At 38.1% G+C, this 19,832-nt stretch overlaps 1 protein-coding gene across 15 annotated transcripts in view; it reads left to right on the forward strand.

The window, feature by feature from the left end:
• LOC133537257 (muscleblind-like protein 1) overlaps positions 1-19,832 on the forward strand; it is a 141,187-nt gene that overhangs the window by 117,990 nt on the left and 3,365 nt on the right. For 11 of the 15 annotated variants that reach the window (XM_061878227.1, XM_061878234.1, XM_061878235.1 and 8 more), the window contains 5 exons: positions 2,136-2,289; positions 5,910-5,945; positions 8,948-9,039; positions 10,717-10,790; positions 14,980-18,669. In XM_061878227.1, the coding sequence (XP_061734211.1) occupies positions 2,136-2,289; positions 5,910-5,945; positions 8,948-9,039; positions 10,717-10,773 (339 nt within the window). In that variant the 3' untranslated portion in view covers positions 10,774-10,790; positions 14,980-18,669. Of the gene's footprint in view, positions 1-2,135; positions 2,290-5,909; positions 5,946-8,947; positions 9,040-10,716; positions 10,791-14,979; positions 18,670-19,832 lie in introns of those variants that run through there. The other 4 variants (XR_009802631.1, XR_009802632.1, XM_061878231.1 and 1 more) reach the window with 4 other exon arrangements.

Raw genomic sequence — 19,832 nt, forward strand, 5'->3', positions numbered from 1 at the left:
TAAAACTTTTTTACAAAGTTCAAAGGAAAGTGGTTGTGTATTTTTACATATTTTGCAACAAATGTGGTTGACTAGCCTTTGGTTATTTAAGCGGAACACAAGTGTGGTCAGAGTCAACTTTGCAGTGTGACCTTTACCTCAGATGACTTGCAAAATTACATCACAATTTTCTTCAAAAGTTTTATCACATTTAAAAAAACATATTAAAGAATGGCTGTGACTTGATTTTACATTCAAGTACCGTAGTTTTCGGACTGGAAGGCGCACTTAAAATCCTTTCATGTTCTCAAAACTTGACAGTGCGCCTTATAACTGAGTGTGTCTAATGTACTTAATAATTCTGGTTACTGACCTCGAAGCAATTGTATTTGATACATGGTGTAATGATAAGTGTGACCAGTAGAGGGCAGTCATACATAAGAGATGTGTGTAGACTGCACTATGATGGCAGTAAACAACACAAAAACTTTTGATGTTCCATTGAGAATGTAGAACATTACACGCGGGTCTCAAAAAGCTGTCAAAATGTTTTTGGTACGACTTCAGAAAGCTACTGTATGAAGCCGCACCACTTGATGGACTGTTGGCGCATTAAACATAAAAGTAATCCTCCTTTTTAAAGCAGCAGTTCCATTGGCAGCAAAACAGGCCCAGAGCATAATACTACCACCACCATGCTTGACTGTAGGTGTGGTGTTCTTGGGATTAAAGGCCTCACCTTTTCTCATCCCAACATATTGCTGGGTATTGTGGACAAACTGCTCTATTTTTGTTTCATCTGACCATAGAACTTTCCTCCAGAAGGTCTTAACTTTGTCCATGTGATGTCAGATGAAACAGATGGGTGTTCCAACAGGACAATGACCCCAAACACACCTCAAAAGTGGTCAAGGAATGACTAAATCAGGCTAGAATGAAGCTTTTAGAATGGCCTTCCCAAAGTCCTGACTTACAGGTGTGGACAATGCTGAAGAAACAAGTCCATGTCAGAAAAGCAACACATTTAGCTGAACTGCAGCAATTTTGTGTTGAAAAATGTGCACAGAAGCTTGTGGATGGCTACCAAAAGCACCTTATTGCAGGTAAACTTGCCAAGGGACATGTAAGCAAATATGAACATTGCTGTATGTATACTTTTGATTGCTCACATTTTCAGTAGAGACATAATTAATTCATAAAAGAAGCAAACTTCATGAATGTTTTTTTGTGAGCAACAAGTATGTGCTCCAATCACTACATCACAAACAAATAAGAAATGATTGTAAAGTCAAGACAGCCATGACATCATGTTCTTTACAAGTGGACGTACACTTTTGACCACCACTGTATATTCTCATCATAAGATCTATAATCAAATTCACCCTCCAACCGTCTTCTTACTTCTATGTCAGTGGTTCTTAACCTTGTTGGAGGTACCCAACCCCACCAGTTTCATGTACATGTACACATTCACCGAACCCTTTTTTTAGTGAAAAATAAAATGTGTTTTTTTTTTTCAAATTCAAGACAAAGTTGTATGTTTTTGGTAACACTTTATTTTGGGGAACATATTCTAAGGAACATAGACTTAATTTAGAGTTATTTGGACACTAGGGGAACATATTCTAAGTAATAAAGACTTAATTTAGAGTTATTTGGCTAGGGTTAGGGTCAGGGTTAGAGGGTTAGGGTTATAATAAGGCCATGCTGAATAAGGCATTAATAAGTACTTAATAATGACTTGTTAAGATCCAATATGTTACTAATTTGCTTGTTAATAAGCAACTAATTAATGGTGAATATGTTCCAAATACTGTAGTGTTACCATGTTTTTTTACTGGTGCACAAAACGAACCGTGCATGAACATCACCTTGTTGAAACCACAAAACCAACATAAACTCACAACAAATGACACACCTGCAAATCAGTCAGCTGTTGCCGGATCCGTAATACGCCGATAGGGAGAAGTTTGTATTTACACGAGGAGTTGGGTGTGGTTTTTTTGGGTGTGTTTTGACCTCTGCCGAACTCCTGAGGCCGACTCACCGAAGCCCTAGTGTTCGATTGAACCCAGGTTAAGAACCACTGTTCTATGTCCTAAATGTTCCGTATGGTCCCTTATTGTACCTCATGGTCGGCCTTGTTCCCTCATCAGGGACTCCCGCCAGTCCTGCCTCCTTTACCAAAGAGACCTGCCCTTGAAAAAGCCAACGGTGCCAGCATGGCCATGTTCAACACTGGTGTGTTCCAGTACCAACAGGCTCTGGCCAACATGCAGTTCCAGCAGCAGGCTGCCTTCATCCCGTCAGGTCAGTCCTGCTCTGCTCTCTTGCTGTGGACAGGGTTGGACTTCTCTCCTCAGCTTGATGCAAACTCGCCATAACTCCAAGCATGAATGTGCATGTACATTCCCACGCATGCACACACTAATAAAACTGTCACTTTAGTAAATGTATGGAACAGCACATGCCAAATAACTACCAAAAAAACAAAAAACAAAACATGGGCACGTACTTTGGCGATAAATGCAAGTAAAAGTACCCTCTAAGGAAGACCACGCCAAATGAACTAGTAAGATCCAATTTATGAAATCAATCATTGCATTGTATGAAGATAAAAGCAAAGTCATTATTTTATGAAGAGAAGGTCACAATAATGATAGAAAGTTCCTAATTGAACAGCAAGTGACAAGTTGTAATACTTAGAAAATAGTACTGGAAGATATAAGTCAGACAATGTTGATAACAAAGTTAAAGTATTTTAGGGAAAACAGTGCAGCTGCACTGCAAAAAGTCAGTGTTCATAAACAAGAATTAAAAAATACAAAAATGAGGGGTATATTACTTGAAGTAAGCAAAATGATCTGCCAATAGAACAAGAACGTTTGGCTCGTCAAGACTTTCCAAAACAAGTAAAATTAGCTAACCTCACTGAAATCCAAAATACCTTAAAATAAGTACATTCTCGCTAAAAATGTCATGTTGTGTGGTCACGTTTTGTTTCGTTATGTTCTGTTGGTTTAAGGCTCTTTTAGTTCCTTTTTACGCTCCATTGTTTTGTCACCATGATGACCGATTTCTTCACTTGTAGTCATTTGGACTCACGCAGCTGATTTGTTTAGGACTCACGCACCTGTGTTAATCATGTCACTATTATTTAAGCTTGTAGTTGCCAGGCAGTCGGGCTGTCGTCATTGTTGTTGCACCGTGCTCTGTTGGGTCTGGTTACGTATCGCTCTGCTCATTTCCTTCCAAATAAGTTTTGTTTATTCATGTCACGTTTAGTGAGTCTTTTGTTTCATATCCGTCGTTTTGCCTTTGTGGTAGTTGTTTTTTAGCCAAGTTTGTTCCCCGCCTTGTGCGCGCCTTTAGTTTGCACTTTTTTTTAATAGATAAATTAAGATATGTCTTTACCTTCACGCCATGTCCCGTCACCTTCCTTTGCAGTCCGGGAAAATAAACCACACCATACTCCATGTTTTGGCAAATAACTGTACTACTATACAAGTATGTATTTTCTACTGTTTCACTGAAAATAAATCAGCAAAGTCCATTTGGCTGTCATCTGTTTTAATACGAGACACAATTGTGTCAAAGTCATGCTTGAAATAAGAAATAATTGCTTCAAAAAAGTAGTTTTAAACATGTGAGTGTTGATGACACAACTTTCCAAGCATGTTTTACTCAATATAGCTCATCACATCTCAGCAACAAGCTGGAATATCTTACTGACATCATTTAGGACCGAAACCCTTAAAACAAGTAAAACACTTTAACATAAAATCTGCTTTGTGAAAATAATTATCTTATCAGACAGAAAATAAGCAAACATCAGCCTTATTTGACATATTTAATCTACTTAAATTTCACTTTTTGTGGGATTGGTTCCAGCACCCCTGCCGCCCTGAGAGGGACAAGCGGTAAAAAATGGATGGATGGAAATTGTATTTGTATGAAAGAAAAGTGACATTAATAAAAGATCCAATTCATAATCATATAAATAATCATAAAAAAACGTGTTGTTGTCATAATAAAATTGTTAAACTGCCGAAGAATGCGTTGTAGAAAAATGTTCAGAATTGTACAAGAAAATGTTGTTTTTGCAAAAAAACGTTAATGGGAAAAAGTCAAAATTCTATTACAAAGTCATACATTTAGGCAAATAAATAATTTTGTAGCGTCACATATTACTGTAATATAAACATCTTGCAAGACAACGTGTTTGAACTATGCCAGTCATGGTTTCATATTTCAAGAATAACATTTATGTACAAACTACAAAAGCAGTGAAGTTGTCACCTTGTGTAAATGCTAAATAAAAAGAGAATACAACAAATCCTTTTCAACTTATATTCAATTGAATAGACTGCAAAGACAAGATATTTCATCTTCACACTGACAAACTTTGGTCTTTTTTGCAAATAATCATAAACTTAGAGTTTACTAATACACTAATATACCATCACACATGCTGGCTTTTCATCTTTGGTCCGGAGGACACGACATCCACAGTTTCCAAAAACAATTTGAAATGTGGACTCGTCAGACCACAGAAGACTTTTCCACTTTGCATCAGTCCATCTTAGATAAGCTCAGGCCCAGCGAAGCCGGAGGCGTTTCTGGGTGTTGTTGATAAATGGGTTTGGTTTTGCCTAGTAGAGTTTTAACTTGCACTTACAGATGTAGCGAACAACTGTAGTTACTGACAGTAGTTTTCTCAAGTGTTCCTGAACCCATGTGGTGACATCCTTTACACACTGATGTGGCATTTGATGCAGTAGCGCCTGAGGGATGGAAGGTGTGTAATATCATGGCTTACGTGCAGTAATTTCTCCACATTCTCGGAACCTTTTGATAATATTACGGAGTGTAGATGGTGAAATCCCTAAATTCCTTGGAAAAGCTTGTTAAGAAATGTTGTTCTAAAACTGTTCAACAATTTGCTTACAAAGTGGTGACCCTCGCCCCGTCCTTGTTTGTGAATGAGTGAGCATTTCATGGAAGCTGCTTTTATAGCCAATCATGGCACCCACCTGTTCCCAATTAGCCTGTTCACCTGTGGGATGTTCCAAATAAGTCTTTGATGAGCATTCCTCAACTTTATCAGTACTTATTGCCACTTGTGCCAGCTTTTTTGAAACATGTTGCAGGCATCACATTCCGAATGAGCAAATATTTGCAAAAAATAACAACGTTTTCTAATTGGAATGTTAAATATCTTGTCTTTGCAGTCTATGCAATTGAGTTGAAAAGGATTTGCAAATCATGTAATTTTATGAAATTAATTAATCTAATGAAAAATGATGTGTACATTTCACAAAAACAAGTCAAAACATTATGAAAAAAGTCTTAATTTATCGCCTGCCACAGTCTAAATATTAAGAATGACATCATGAAAATATTATATGAAGTATTAGTCATTTTAATACCCCATCATTTGTGTCGTGTGTTTGAGATCACCAAGCAGACGACCAAGTTACACAACAGCTTCCATTTGTGCAAACAGTCTCAAATATGTCAATAAAAAGGCAAAAAGCAATCAAATATAAAGTGTTAAAGTGAGCATTAAATGATGGCCAAGCTCACATCAGCAGTGGACTCGACACACTTGCACAGTAACACACACAGTAACACTTGCACAGTAACACACACACAGTAACACACACCTCCAGTGTGGACTGTGCCCCACATTCTCCTCTGACGCTGTACAAATAGTCTCCTCAGCGTACAGTCAGCTGACCACTGGACTGTCTGGTCTGCGCTGCATGATGTCATGCAAAATGTAACGCATCGCAACTCTGATCATTTTGTGTGGCAGCAATCTTGTGTTGAAGCCAATCATGTCTGAATTGTGTAACATTTGTAATGATTTTTTGTTTTTGTTCCCTTCTTTTTCCACTCCACCTCCTGTTGCAATGCATGATGGTCAGGCTCCATATTGTGCATGACGCCTGCAACAAGTGTTGGTAGGTGCCAGCTTTACTTCCTGATTGTATTCTTTTATGCACGCCACCGCACCAAGTGACACACAAACACCACTGCATTGTTGTCTGGATGACTTGTGTGCACTCCTGCAGGTCTTCCTGACACCTAATGCGTGTTGCACTTTTCCTGGCCCTAAGCTTGCTGACCCCTAAAACACTTGCTTGATGCACACGCCTTCTAAACATCAGGGATGTTATATTCTTCTTGGATGATTGGAGTTGGTTTTTTTCTTTACATAAATTGCAAAAGTAACAGACTACAGTGCACCCAGAAAATACTGATTAGCTTGCAGTCATACTCTGACCAAATGTGCCTGATTAATAATAACATCAACAAAAATCACCTTTGTGTATTCACGCACAGTATAAAATGTGTGGTGGACAAAATGAAACAAAGAAGGAGTGGAAGATTTTACATGAAAAACAAACTGTTGCGTTTGTTTGTATTTTCCCACCCTCTTTTTCCGTTTTAAATCCTTTTTTAAAAATGCTCCAGCGAGCCACTAGGGCGGCACTAAAGGGCCGCAGGTTGCTGACCCTCGCTCTACACGTAACTAATTCAATAAGAAATACGGTTGGAGGTGACATATTTATACCATATACCAAAATGCCATTGGTCCAATCGCTGCTATTTTGTTGCTATTTGGTGGCCAACAAAAGTTACTTAATAATTAATTGTACTTTGAAGAAATGTCAGCATTCACTTATATGACCCAATCCAAACAACCCTCCCTAGTCATGGTGTGCCACAAACATTTGACAAACATGTCCACACACAACCTGCTCATTGAAATTTGTGGATGTCATGAAAAACGTCCAATCAACATAAAAACAAAAAATAAAAATGACACCAATTTAAATCAATTACCGGTGGATGATCGGAAAAAAATGCAAAACATTCCCTCCACACTTATCCATGTAGGGCGCATTTAAGATGCTTGATATTTCTGATCGATTAAAAACTTACAGAGTTTGTCATGAGTGTAGACAAGATAGGAGTTCAACTTTCATATACGCTTAATATCCAATTATAAGAATGACTCATTATCAATCCATTATATTCTAATAGTAATAAAAACTCATATATATATATATATATATATATGTATATATAAGTTACTTTGCATGCAGACAGCTTTCAGCCCCCTGACAATTTTTTAAAGCCCAAAACAATAGTTTCTTCCATAAAAAAATGTAACTTGCTACCCAATGATGACAAACTAAAATATGATGTTTTACTAAGGGTGTAACGGTACGTGTATTTGTATTGAACTGTTTCGGTACGGGGGCTTCGGTTCGGTGCGGAGTTGTACCGAACGAGTTTCCAGACGGACATATTAAGTAGCGTAAACAATACTCAAAATGCCGGACATTTGAGGCATTTAAGAAACTCCGCCCTGACAGCCCCGCAAAAGAGGACATGTCCGATGAAAAGAGGACTTATGGTCAGTCTATCCTAGCCCGGTCGCTGCTAGCATCGGACATGTCCTCTTTTGCTAGCAGCGACCAGGCTAGGATAGACTGACCTTACGGTCTCTTTTCACTGGATATGTCCTCTTTTGTGGGGCTGTCCGGGTGGAGTTTCTTAAATGCCTCAAATGTCCGGCATTTTGAGTTATGGTGCCTGTATTAATAATGTACGTTCAGGGTTAAGAAGGGGTTAAAAACAAAACACATTGTTTGCGCAACAGCAGTATTGTTGAGGAAGGGGCAGAGAGCGAGAGAGTTATGATAAACGCGCACGTGTCGCCAGGCTCTGCTTTTATCCACTGATTTATCAGATTAATCTTTTTATTATCTATAGCAGGGGTGTCAAAAGTGTGCCCCGGAAGCCATTTGCGGCCCACAGTTAATGTTTTAAAGGCCCACGGCACATTCTGAAAATACTATTAAAATAAACAAAAACATAACAAAAGTGAAATAAAAAAGCTTGGAGGTTAAATGTAATTTAGAAAAAGTTGCAATGTTGACTAATAAAAACACATCTCAAAAGCTGTTTTTATTTCTTTCAAACTGTCATTGCTCAAAACATAATATTGCATCAAAATCAATGTTATTATGAATTATTGACCTATCCAAGTTTCCCATTACCTCACATCAAATATTCCACTAAGAAAAATATTTTCGGTGGAAGATTTTGCAAATTTGGTAAATAAATAACCAAAAAAATTATATTTTGTTGTTTTCTTACTGTGCCAAAAATGAACCCAACCATGACCTCTGAACCGAGGTATGTACCGAACCAAAATTTCTGTGTACTTTTACACCCGTTTTACATTTTATATATTTTTTAAATATTATAGTATTTCTTATGTATAATATTTATATTTACCTATTTATATTTTTCAATTAACATATTAACCTGCGATGAGGCGGCGACTTGTCCAGGGTGTACGCTGCCTTCCGCCTGATTGTAGCTGCGATAGGCACCGCGACCCCGAAGGGAATAAGTGGTAGAAATGGATGGATGGGTGGATGGATATTAACCATAGAATTGTTGAAAACAGTTTTTGATACATTTGCAACATAATTTGTTTTATCAATGGTTTTGTTTTATTTGTGAGGTGAACTTATTTTAGTGGCTGTAGGTTTTTATATAAAAATATTATGAAATATAGGACAAATATTTACTGTTAATTTTGTGATGAAGCCTGCAGCATACAGAGGGTCTGAATACTTTATGAATGTGCTGCATAGTGGGATTATACCGCACTCTTATAGAGAATAAAACATATAGCGTGCTCTGTTTGCCAATAAGCATCTTTATGTTTCTTTCTCCACATTAAACTGGATGATGTTTGCCAATAAGCATCTTTATATTTCTTTCTCCACATTAAACTGGATGATGCCATCACACTGCTGGAGTAACGGCAGGGAAATGAAGAATTCTTAGAGAAAATTCAGATTTCCCTCCAGATTGATCTGATGTTTATGAGCATTAAAGGTGGTTATGCAAATGAGGCTGTGGTTGTTTCCCTCCAAAGTACCCATGATGCACGCTGCTACTCCGCCCACTGTGTCTGCCACCACCACTTCTGCCACAAGTGTTCCCTTTGCCAGCGCCTCGTCCAATCAGGTTTGCTATTCTCTCTTTCTCTGGCGCCCTCTGCTGTTCTGTCCGCCTGAGCAAATATCAAGACTGCTGAATATTGTCAACTTGTGAGCCGATGTCCTGTGTCTCAGAGTCCAGGCCCTTCAACCAATGATCTCGGTCCCCCGGGATGATGTTTGATTAGTATTAGACCGCATCGAATCATCAAAATGTGGCTCCACAGTACATTTTTGGGGTGCCACTTATTTGTAAGCGTTTTGAAAAGCAATGATAAATGTATGCACCATCCTGTTATATCTCACACTCTAGATTTAGACTTAGACTTGGACAAACTGTAATCATCCACAAAGGACAATGTTCCACACAGTAGCTGCGTTACAAAGGATGAAAGGATAATGCACACATTGAGGGCAAAAACTAAATGTATAAAGTACCGTATTTCCTTGAATTGCCGCCCGGGCGCTAATTAATTTAAAACCTCTTCTCACTCCAAATTTACCAAAGGTATGCGGTAAATTTAGGCCTGCACTTATAAATTTGAGTGTGATGTAAGGATACCATCATGAAAAGCACATTTAATTTAAAAAAACGTTATGTTCTTACTTTTACTTATAAATGAAGTCCATGCGCAGCTCCTTCTGATCAAAAGCATCGATAACTTGTTTATGGAAGTCTTCCTTATCTTTCTTCGGTTTTAAAAGTCTTTCTGTCTCGATGGAGATCTTCCTTTATTACCTCCTGCTTCCATTGAAAGTCCAGTTTAGAAAACTGTTTTATTTTAGATATGTAATCCTCCATGTTAAAAGTGCAAGCGAGAGGAAAAAATAGAGGATCGCTGCTCACTCTTGCTGCTTGTTGTCACTTCTTCTGCAGCCGAGTAGTCGCAAGAAGGATCACTAGCGCCCTCTACCACCAGGAGGCGGGAGTCATTTAATGACTCATATTTGACACGCAGCTACGGTATATTAATAAAACATAGCTGCTTACTGTTCTTTTTAGCATATTCAATAGCTTGGACCTTAAATCCTACTGAATAGCTCTTAATCTTCTTCCTTTATGCGATTTCAAATGATTGAAATCAGCCTCCTCCATTTTGAAAATGATGACAGGTGAAGCGTCACTCATAACGTGACGAGTTTGACCCGGTGGAAATTCTAGACATGCACTAATAAAAATAGTATTTTGCGAAACAAGTTTGACCCGGCGTTAGTCCTGAGCCGGCGGTAATGCTAAGTATGCGCTAATTATTTTGCGAAACGAGTTTGACGCGGCAGTAATTCTAGGCAGGTGCATACTATATACCCGGCGGCAATTCAAGGAAATACGGTAGACTAAAATGTACCATAGTAGCAATATAAAATAGAACACTATATTACCATAAGTATTTGGTCACGTGCCTTGAACTTGAAGTGCCATCCCAAAACCTATCCTGTAGCATTCATTGGAGTATTGATTGAATCATTAAATGAAATACAGTAGCTGTGTGAGGTCTTGGTTCAATAGGTTACGTGCCATCTTTTTAATATGTTTTAATAAACATTGAACCAGTCCGACCCTCAGCATGTTGCAAACGTGCTATTTTGGCCCTCTGATGGATTTGACTTGGACATCCCTCGTTAGCGTGCCCCACGGTCTACTTAAGATCATTATGTCAAGATTGTCTGTCTTGTTTTCACCCAGTCTTCTTCTTCTCTCCATCAGATTCCCATCATTTCTGCAGACCATCTGACTAGTCACAAATATGTCACCCAGATGTAGGAGCCTCAACAAGAAGAGTATGTACTCTGCACTCACCACACCTGACAATCACAATTATTATAGTTGACTCACTCACAAATCCTGTTTGTTGTACATGCTTGAAGAAATGGAGCAATCTTAAAGTAATGAGGCAATCAAAGGATCTTTAATATGCTATTTTTGCAAAGGTTGCACCATGCATCAAATCTTTCTTTTAAGAAGTAAGTTTAATGATTTACAGTTGCAAAGCACAAAGAGAACAAACATTTCTTTGCAAAGAATTATTCATGTTTTTTTGAATTTTTTGAAAGCTCAGTTTTGAGAAGTATGTTCATTTTTCTCTGCTTTTCCCGGAATATATTTTGACACATTTTAAAAGTGATTGGGTTTAGAACATACATATATATATATATATATATATATATATATATATATAGTTAACACATACATTAACTATTAATTTGAATGACTGCACTCATTTTTTAAATGGGCAATTAACGCGAACACATCCTTTTTGACTCTCGGGCCGTGCCGTAGCGACAGGAACTTGGTTGCAGTTCACTTGCTTCCGATGAGCCATAAGCAAGCAGAAATCGACAAAGAAAAGTCTACCTTATAAATGATCTATCCAGGGTACACTTATTGATGATGAAAAATGATGACTATCTGCGATTAATTGCAATTAAATTTGAGTTAACTCTGAACAAAATGCGATTATTCTCAATTAAATATTGTAATTGTTTCACAGCCCTCTTTATATATATATATATATATATATATATATATATATATATATATATATATATATATATACTTGGCTCTGAAAGTACCACCATAATGACCAAGACTAAAATACAGTAGCGTAGTAGGCCTAAGTATTCCTTCAACAGGTTTTGTTTATCAAGTAGATTTAATAAGTCGTAACACTGCGTTTGAATATTTAGAAAGTAAACACTAATCACTTTGATTATGTGGCACATCACTAGATGGAGGAGCCCGCCGACTACAGTTTGAGAATCCTTGTATTAATATAATTACAGAATATTTCATGATATTTGCATACAACTTCAATTGTTATGCAATTAGGAAGGAAGTCCTGCTAAATTCTCACCCCTGGCAATTTTGCAGTTACACTCGCAATTATTGTAGATTACATTCATGTGCAGACTTTACACTGTTTAGCCAAAATATAATAATATTATTGTTTTATTGAGCTATTTAAATGTTTTATTTTGTAGATCTTGTAGATTTTGTAGGTCCGTTGCAAAATACGAATAAATGAATGAACAATTGGTGTTGAGTGATTATGAGTGCAAATGTAGTCATTTAGGGGCCCAAGGCAAACCTCCACATCAAATATCATGTCAAAATGTTATCATTTAGCATTTGTTGTTTACCTTTGTCCCAGCATGTTTACTGTACATGACAGCAAAGGCAATCAGCATTTAATAAAGAGGAGGCCATTTTGCAACACTGCTATTGAGGAGGCCAAAAGTGTTTGACTGTTGGGAAAAAGAGAGCTCTTAACGGCTGCCATGTTGGAGCCAGAGAGCAGACTGTTGACAATTTAAAAAAAAAACAAGTGCCTCTCAAGTTTATTGGCGGTTAGCAAGCAACCCTTTGATGTGCATTACTGCCACCTTCTGGAATAGAGCATGCAGCAAGATGCTACCCTATTCTGCTAACTCATCTGTGCAGAAGCATGCAATATTATTGTACATGTATTGTGGGAGAACAAAATAGTCCATGTATTGTGGCAGGACAAAATAGTCCATGTATTGTGGCAGAACAAAATAGTCCATGTATTGTGGCAGAACAAAATAGTCCATGTATTGTGGCAGAACAAAATAGTCCATGTATTGTGGCAGAACAAAATAGTCCATGTATTGTGGCAGAACAAAATAGTCCATATATTGTGGCAGAACAAAATAGTCCATATATTGTGGCAGAACAAAATAAACTATGTATTGTGGCAGAAAAAAATAGTCCATGTATTGAGGGAGAACAAAATAGTCCATTTATTGTGGCAGAACAAAATAGTCCATGTATTGTGGCAGAACAAAATAGTCCATGTATTGTGGCAGAACAAAATAGTCCATGTATTGTGGCAGAACAAAATAGTCCATATATTGTGGCAGAACAAAATAGTCCATATATTGTGGCAGAACAAAATAAACTATGTATTGTGGCAGAAAAAAATAGTCCATCTATTGAGGGAAAACAAAATAGCCCATGTATTGTGGCAGAAAAAAATAGTCCATGCATTGTGGGAAAACAAAATAGTCCATGTATTGTGGCAGAACAAAATAGTCCATGTATTGTAGCAGAAAAAAATAGTCCATGTATTGTGGGAGAACAAAATAGTCCATGTATTGTGGCAGAACAAAATAGTCCTTGTATTTTGGGAGAAAAAAATAGTCCATGTATTGTGGCAGAACAAAATAGTCCATGTATTGAGGGAAAACAAAATAGTCCATGCATTGTGGCAGAACAAAATAGTCCATGTATTGTGGGAAAACAAAATAGTCCATGTATTGTGGCAGAACAAAATAGTCCATGTATTGTAGCAGAAAAAAATAGTCCATGTATTGTGGGAGAACAAAATAGTCCATGTATTGTGGCAGAAAAAAATAGTCCATGTATTGTGGCAGAACAAAATAGTCCATGTATTGTAGCAGAAAAAAATAGTCCATGTATTGTGGGAGAACAAAATAGTCCATGTGTTGTGGCAGAACAAAATAGTCCATGTATTGTGGGAGAACAAAATGATCCATGTATTGTGGCAGAAAAAAATTGTCCATGTATTGTGGGAAAACAAAATAGTCCATGTATTGTGGCAGAACAAAATAGTCCATGTATTGTAGCAGAACAAAATAGTCCATGTATTGTGGGAGAACAAAATAGTCCATGTATTGTGGGAGAACAAAATAGTCCATGTTTTGTGGCAGAACAAAATAGTCCATGTATTGTGGGAGAACAAAATAATCCATGTATTGTGGCAGAAAAAAATAGTCCATGCATTGTGGGAAAACAAAATAGTCCATGTATTGTGGCAGAACAAAATAGTCCATGTATTGTGGCAGAACAAAATAGTCCATGTATTGTGGCAGAACAAAATAGTCCATGTATTGTGGAGAACAAAATAGTCTATGTATTGTGGCAGAACAAAATATTCCATGTATTGTGGGAGAACAAAATAGTCTATGTATTGTGGCAGAACAAAATAGTCCATGTATTGTGGGAGAACAAAATAATCCATGTATTGTGGCAGAAACAAATAGTCCATGTATTGTGGCAGAATAAAATAGTCCATGTATTGTGGCAGAACAAAATAGTCCATGATCATTATTTGGTTTACAATGTTTTACTTTTTTTTCTACAGTTTAGACAGCCATGACATGATGTTCTTTACACGTGATGTCATCTTTTTATTTGTTCTTTACACGCGTTGTCATCTTTTTATTTGTTCTTTACACCTGATGTCATCTTTTTATTTGTTCTTTACACGTGATGTCATCTTTTTATTTGTTCTTTACACGTGATGTCATCTTTTTATTTGTTCTTTACACGTGATGTCATCTTTTTATTTGTTCTTTACACGTGATGTCATCTTTTTATTTGTTCTTTACAAGTGATGTCATCTTTTTATTTGTTCTTTACACGTGATGTCATCTTTTTATTTGTTCTTTACAAGTGATGTCATCTTTTTATTTGTTCTTTACACATGATGTCATCTTTTTATTTGTTCTTTACAAGTGATGTCATCTTTTTATTTCTTCTTTACACGTGATGTCATCTTTTTATTTCTTCTTTACACGTGATGTCATCTTTTTATTTGTTCTTTACAAGTGATGTCATCTTTTTATTTCTTCTTTACACGTGATGTCATCTTTCTATTTGTTCTTTACACGTGATGTCATCTTTCTATTTGTTCTTTACACGTGATGTCATCTTTCTATTTGTTCTTTACAAGTGATGTCATCTTTTTATTTCTTCTTTACACGTGATGTCATCTTTTTATTTCTTCTTTACACGTGATGTCATCTTTTTATTTGTTCTTTACAAGTGATGTCATCTTTTTATTTCTTCTTTACACGTGATGTCATCTTTCTATTTGTTCTTTACACGTGATGTCATCTTTCTATTTGTTCTTTACACGTGATGTCATCTTTCTATTTGTTCTTTACAAGTGATGTCATCTTTTTATTTGTGTCATCTTCCCTGCAGGTGGAGCTGCAGAGTAAGACTCAACAAGTGACTTGACACAGCAAAAGAATGCAAAGGTGGAATTACACCTGGACAAAAAGAGGCGGGGTCTGCTCCGGTCTCATGCACGCTGCATACATTTCAAGGGGGCGGGGCTCCACCTTAATTCACCGGGCGCACTTTGAATGTCAACGTGGAGCGACTGAGGACGCGAGCTCTACGTCACGCAGGAGGAAGGATGGCGTCTTTCGTATGTTTGTTGACGGCTTGTGGGCGGTCTGTGGTGTGTTTACACAAAGGTGCACCTTATGTTGGAATAGAAGAGGAGAGGAAGAGTGAGTACTTTGTTAGTCCAAGCAGGAGTGGAGTAGAAGGCCAATAGAACTCTTATCAGCGATCATGCAAAGCAATGAGTTTCCCTTTAAGACATCAGTTTGTATTTGTCATCACCCTAAATCCTCCAATCTCACACCAAATGTTGCTCTCCTCAATTCCCAAGAACCCCCTCAGTAACCAGTTCTGGGGCTTTGTTTTTACCTCTGATGGATTCTGTCTCATTAGGAATGTTTGTTGACCAGACTTTAAGTTTTTCGTTGTGTTCATGTTCTGTGGGTCAACTAGTTTTTTGGGAGCGTCACCGATCTGCTTACTAAGTTTGGTGTATTTGATGGGCGGTGAGAAATGTGACGGTTGTGTTCCTCATCGGAAGCCATAGGGCAGGGGTGTCAAAGTCATTTTAGATGGGGGGCCACATGGAGACAAATCTACTCCCAAGTGGGCCGGACTGGTAAAATCACGGCACGGTAACTTTAAAACAAAGACAACTTCAGATTGTTTTCTTTTTTTAAAAAATAGAACGAGCATATTCTGAAAATGTACAAATCATAATGTAGTTTTTTTTTTTTACACTTACATGTTGCAGTGAATAGTATTCTACAGAGCCCCTAAAGCAGACCTGAGCAAATAAAGGCCTGGGGGCCACATGCTGCCCTTTAAACTTTTCCATCTGGCCCGCCGGACATTTCCAAATCATTTATTTAGATGTTTAAGATGTAAAGTGTAGCTGCCATTATGATGTGCACTCATCTTTTATAATCACTCTAAGTCTTCAACTATACTAAGTCTTTACATGCTTGGAATCTGCACTTTTGGATGATGTACCAGTTACTATGGTCATCTAATTAGTTAGTATTGTCATCTACAAATCCCATTTCCATACAAGTTGGGAAATGGTGTTAGATGTAAATATAAACAGAATACAATGATTTGCAAATCCTTTTCAACCCATATTCAGTTGAATACGCTACAAAGACAACATATTTGATGTTCAAACTGATTTTTTTTTCAAATAATCATTGACTTTAGAATTTGAAGCCAGCAACACGTGACAAAGAAGTTGGGAAAGGTGGCAATAAATACTGATAAAGCTGAGAAGTACTCATCAAACACTTATTTGGAACATCCCACAGGTGTGCAGGCTATTTGGGAACAGGTGGGTGCCATGATTGGCTATAAAAACAGCTTCCCAAAAAATGCTCAGTCTTTCACAAGAAAGGATGGGGCGAGGTACACCCCTTTGTCCACAACTGCGTGAGCAAATAGTCAAACAGTTTAAGAACAACCTTTCTCAAAGTGCAATTGCAAGAAATTTAGGGATTTCAACATCTACGCTCCATAATATCATCAAAAGGTTCAGAGAATCTGGAGAAATCACTCCACGTAAGCAGCATGGCCGGAAACCAACATTGAATGACCGTGACCTTCCATCCCTCAGACGGCACTGTATCAAAAACCGACATCAATCTCTAAAGGATATCACCACATGGGCTCAGGAACACTTCAGAAAACCATTGTCACTAAATACAGTTGGTCGCTACATCCGTAAGTGCAAGTTAAAGCTCTACTATGCAAAGCGAAAGCCATTTATCAACAACATCCAGAAATGCTGACAGCCTCTCTGGGCCCGAGATCATCTAAGATGGACTGATGCAAAGTGGAAAAGTGTTCTGTGGCCTGACGAGTCCACATTTCAATTTTTGGGGGGGAAATATTCGACATTGTGTCATCCGGACCAAAGGGAAAGCGAACCATCCAGACTGCTATTGACGCAAAGTTGAAAAGCCAGCATGTGTGATGGTATGGGGGTGCATTAGTGGCCAAGGCATGGGTAACTTACACATCTGTGAAGACACCATTAATGCTGAAAGGTACATACAGCTTTTGGAACAACATATGCTGCTATCTAAGCGCCGTCTTTTTCATGGATGCCGCTGCTTATTTCAGCAAGACAATGCCAAGGCACATTCAGCACGTGTTACAACAGCGTGGCTTTGTAAAAAAAAGAGTGTGGGTACTTCCCTGCCCCGCCTGCAGTCCAGACCTGTCTCCCATGGAAAATGTGTGGCGCATTATGAAGTGTAAAATAGGACAGCAGAGACCCCGGACTGTTGAAGGACTGAAGCTCTACATAAAACAAGAATGGGAAAGAATTCCACTTTCAAAGCTTCAACAATTAGTTTCCTCAGTTTCCAAACGTTTATTGAGTGTTGTTAAAAGAAAAGGTGATGTAACACAGTGGTGAACATGCCCTTTCCCAACTACTTTGGCACGTGTTGCAGCCATGAAATTCTAAGTTAATTATTTGGAAAAAAAAACAAAGTTTATGAATTTGAACATCAAATATGTTGTCTTTGTAGCATATTCAACTGAATATGGCTTGAAAAGGATTTGCAAATCATTGTATTCTGTTTATATTTACATCAAACACAATTTCCCAACTCTTATGGAAACGGGGTTTGTACATATGTAGCATCATCTACAAGGAATTGCTTCTGCGACATCTAGTGGACACATTTGGAACAGCAGTTTCTTTCATACGTAAATGTCAGGTTCATGGTTATACTTGGCAAACTCTTCCTGGGGGCCAGATAAAACCTGTTGGCGGGCTGTAGGTTTGACACCCCTGCCTTACAATGTACCGTGGGGTCAGCGGGGTGAGTGGGGTCAGCAGGGTCAGTGGAGTCAGCGGGATGCAACAACGGAAGCGACAAGTTGCCTGATCGTCGCCATCTTTTAAGTTTATTTGTGCAATGTTCAGTCCTATTTATCTCCCTTCTGAGCAGACTTTAGGAAGTGTGTGTGAACTTCTGTGTATATTTACTTGGAGTACAACGATTGTATTGTCAATATTTTTATCATGATTATTATTATGATTGTTGCTCACTGACAGAGTCTCTCTGTGTTCTCGGCGCAAAGACGTTTTATATGAGTGACGACGTACGAAAACAGTGAGGCAGAGTTGTCGTCATGGCAACCGTCGCTGACAACGTTTAGCATTTTAACTGATTTGCTGGGTTAGTAAGTAGTCGTATAATTGAACAAGAAAAAAAGACTATTATGAGAGAAGGTATTGTTCTTGTGTGTTTGGACTACAAAAGTTATTTTCTACTGTATCCATGTCTAATAATTACTGTTGGGACATTTTTACTCCCTGGAAATTGGGCCATGTTGGAAAACAAGCTGCATATTTGATCTCTCTTTTTTTTGTTTTTTTGTCGTTATTCTTTTAGTGTGGCGTTGTTGGCCCCGTCATGTGACAGGACGGGGCGGTTGGAGTTTGATCTTTTGCACTTCTGTATATAGTTGGACAAAAAAAAAAGAAAGTGGTGTATATTGAGATCTTATTTTGAATATAAAAAAATGACGTCTGTACTGACGAGAGTTGTTTTGCTAGGATAATAACACAAAAATAACGGTATGAAAGGCAGAAGAAATCACTTGCATCCAAAAAGGCCCCCGAAGAGTCGTCATTCTCTAAGCCCCGCCCCCTTCCAGGACTGGCCAATACAGTAGACCCTTTTTACGGTGATGTCACTTCCATTTTATGTAAACAAATGATGTAAATCCCGTTTTGTTATTTGCAATCATGGGAATCTTAACGTCTGTTGTTTACCTTTTTCATTCAGGAAGAGAACGAGCTTAGAGGTCCCTTATTACTGAAAACTCCCTTTTTAATAATGGCATAACAACTAATATATGTCGTTAAAGCCCTCATGATGTCCCTCGCTTTTAAAGTCCACATTATGAATGACACGCATCTCACCATCTCTGAGCCGCCCACTACAGGCTTCACTACACATCCTAATTTAAAGATGAGGTGTCATTCAGCTACAAAGATGTAAATTGGATATATTTTTTTCCCGTGGATAGGTCCATTAATCTTGTGCTAAGTCAACAAAGCATACAAACTGAAAGAGAAACTATTCAAGAGGGTCGAGTAACTCAGTGGCCTCGTGGTTAGAGTATCTGCTCTGACATTGGGAGGTTGTGAGTTCAAACCCCGGCCGAGTCATACCAAAGACTATAAAAATGGGAGCCATGACCTCCCTGCTTGGCACTCAGCATCAAGGCTTGGAATTGGGGGTTAAATCCCAAAAGTGATTCCCGGGCGTGGCCACCGCTGCTGCTCACTGCTCCCCTCACCTCCCAGGGGGTGATCGAGGGGGGAGGGTCAAATGCAGAGTCTAATTTGGCCGCACCTAGTGTGTGTGTGACAATCATTGCTACTTTAACTTGAACTCCTTGCCTTATAGGACTAGATAGAAAAATAAAAACTGTGCAATATTTGAACAATTTCAACGTTAAAAACTGACACTTTCCGCAGTAAATCACACATTATTCACTTTCTTTACATTTGCACTGAAAACACTAATGTTTACAGAACGTTATCAATGTGTGAACTGTATCATGCAGCATTTTAAGTGGGGTTGCCAATTGTTTATTTTACATGACTTGCTATACTTGCATATTTGCTAGCCTAACATCATTACTATTGTGACATCTAGTGGACACATTTACAACAGCAGTTTCTTTCA

This window comes from Nerophis ophidion, linkage group LG18 (genome assembly GCF_033978795.1).
Source record: "Nerophis ophidion isolate RoL-2023_Sa linkage group LG18, RoL_Noph_v1.0, whole genome shotgun sequence".
Classification (NCBI taxonomy): Eukaryota; Metazoa; Chordata; class Actinopteri; order Syngnathiformes; family Syngnathidae; genus Nerophis; species Nerophis ophidion.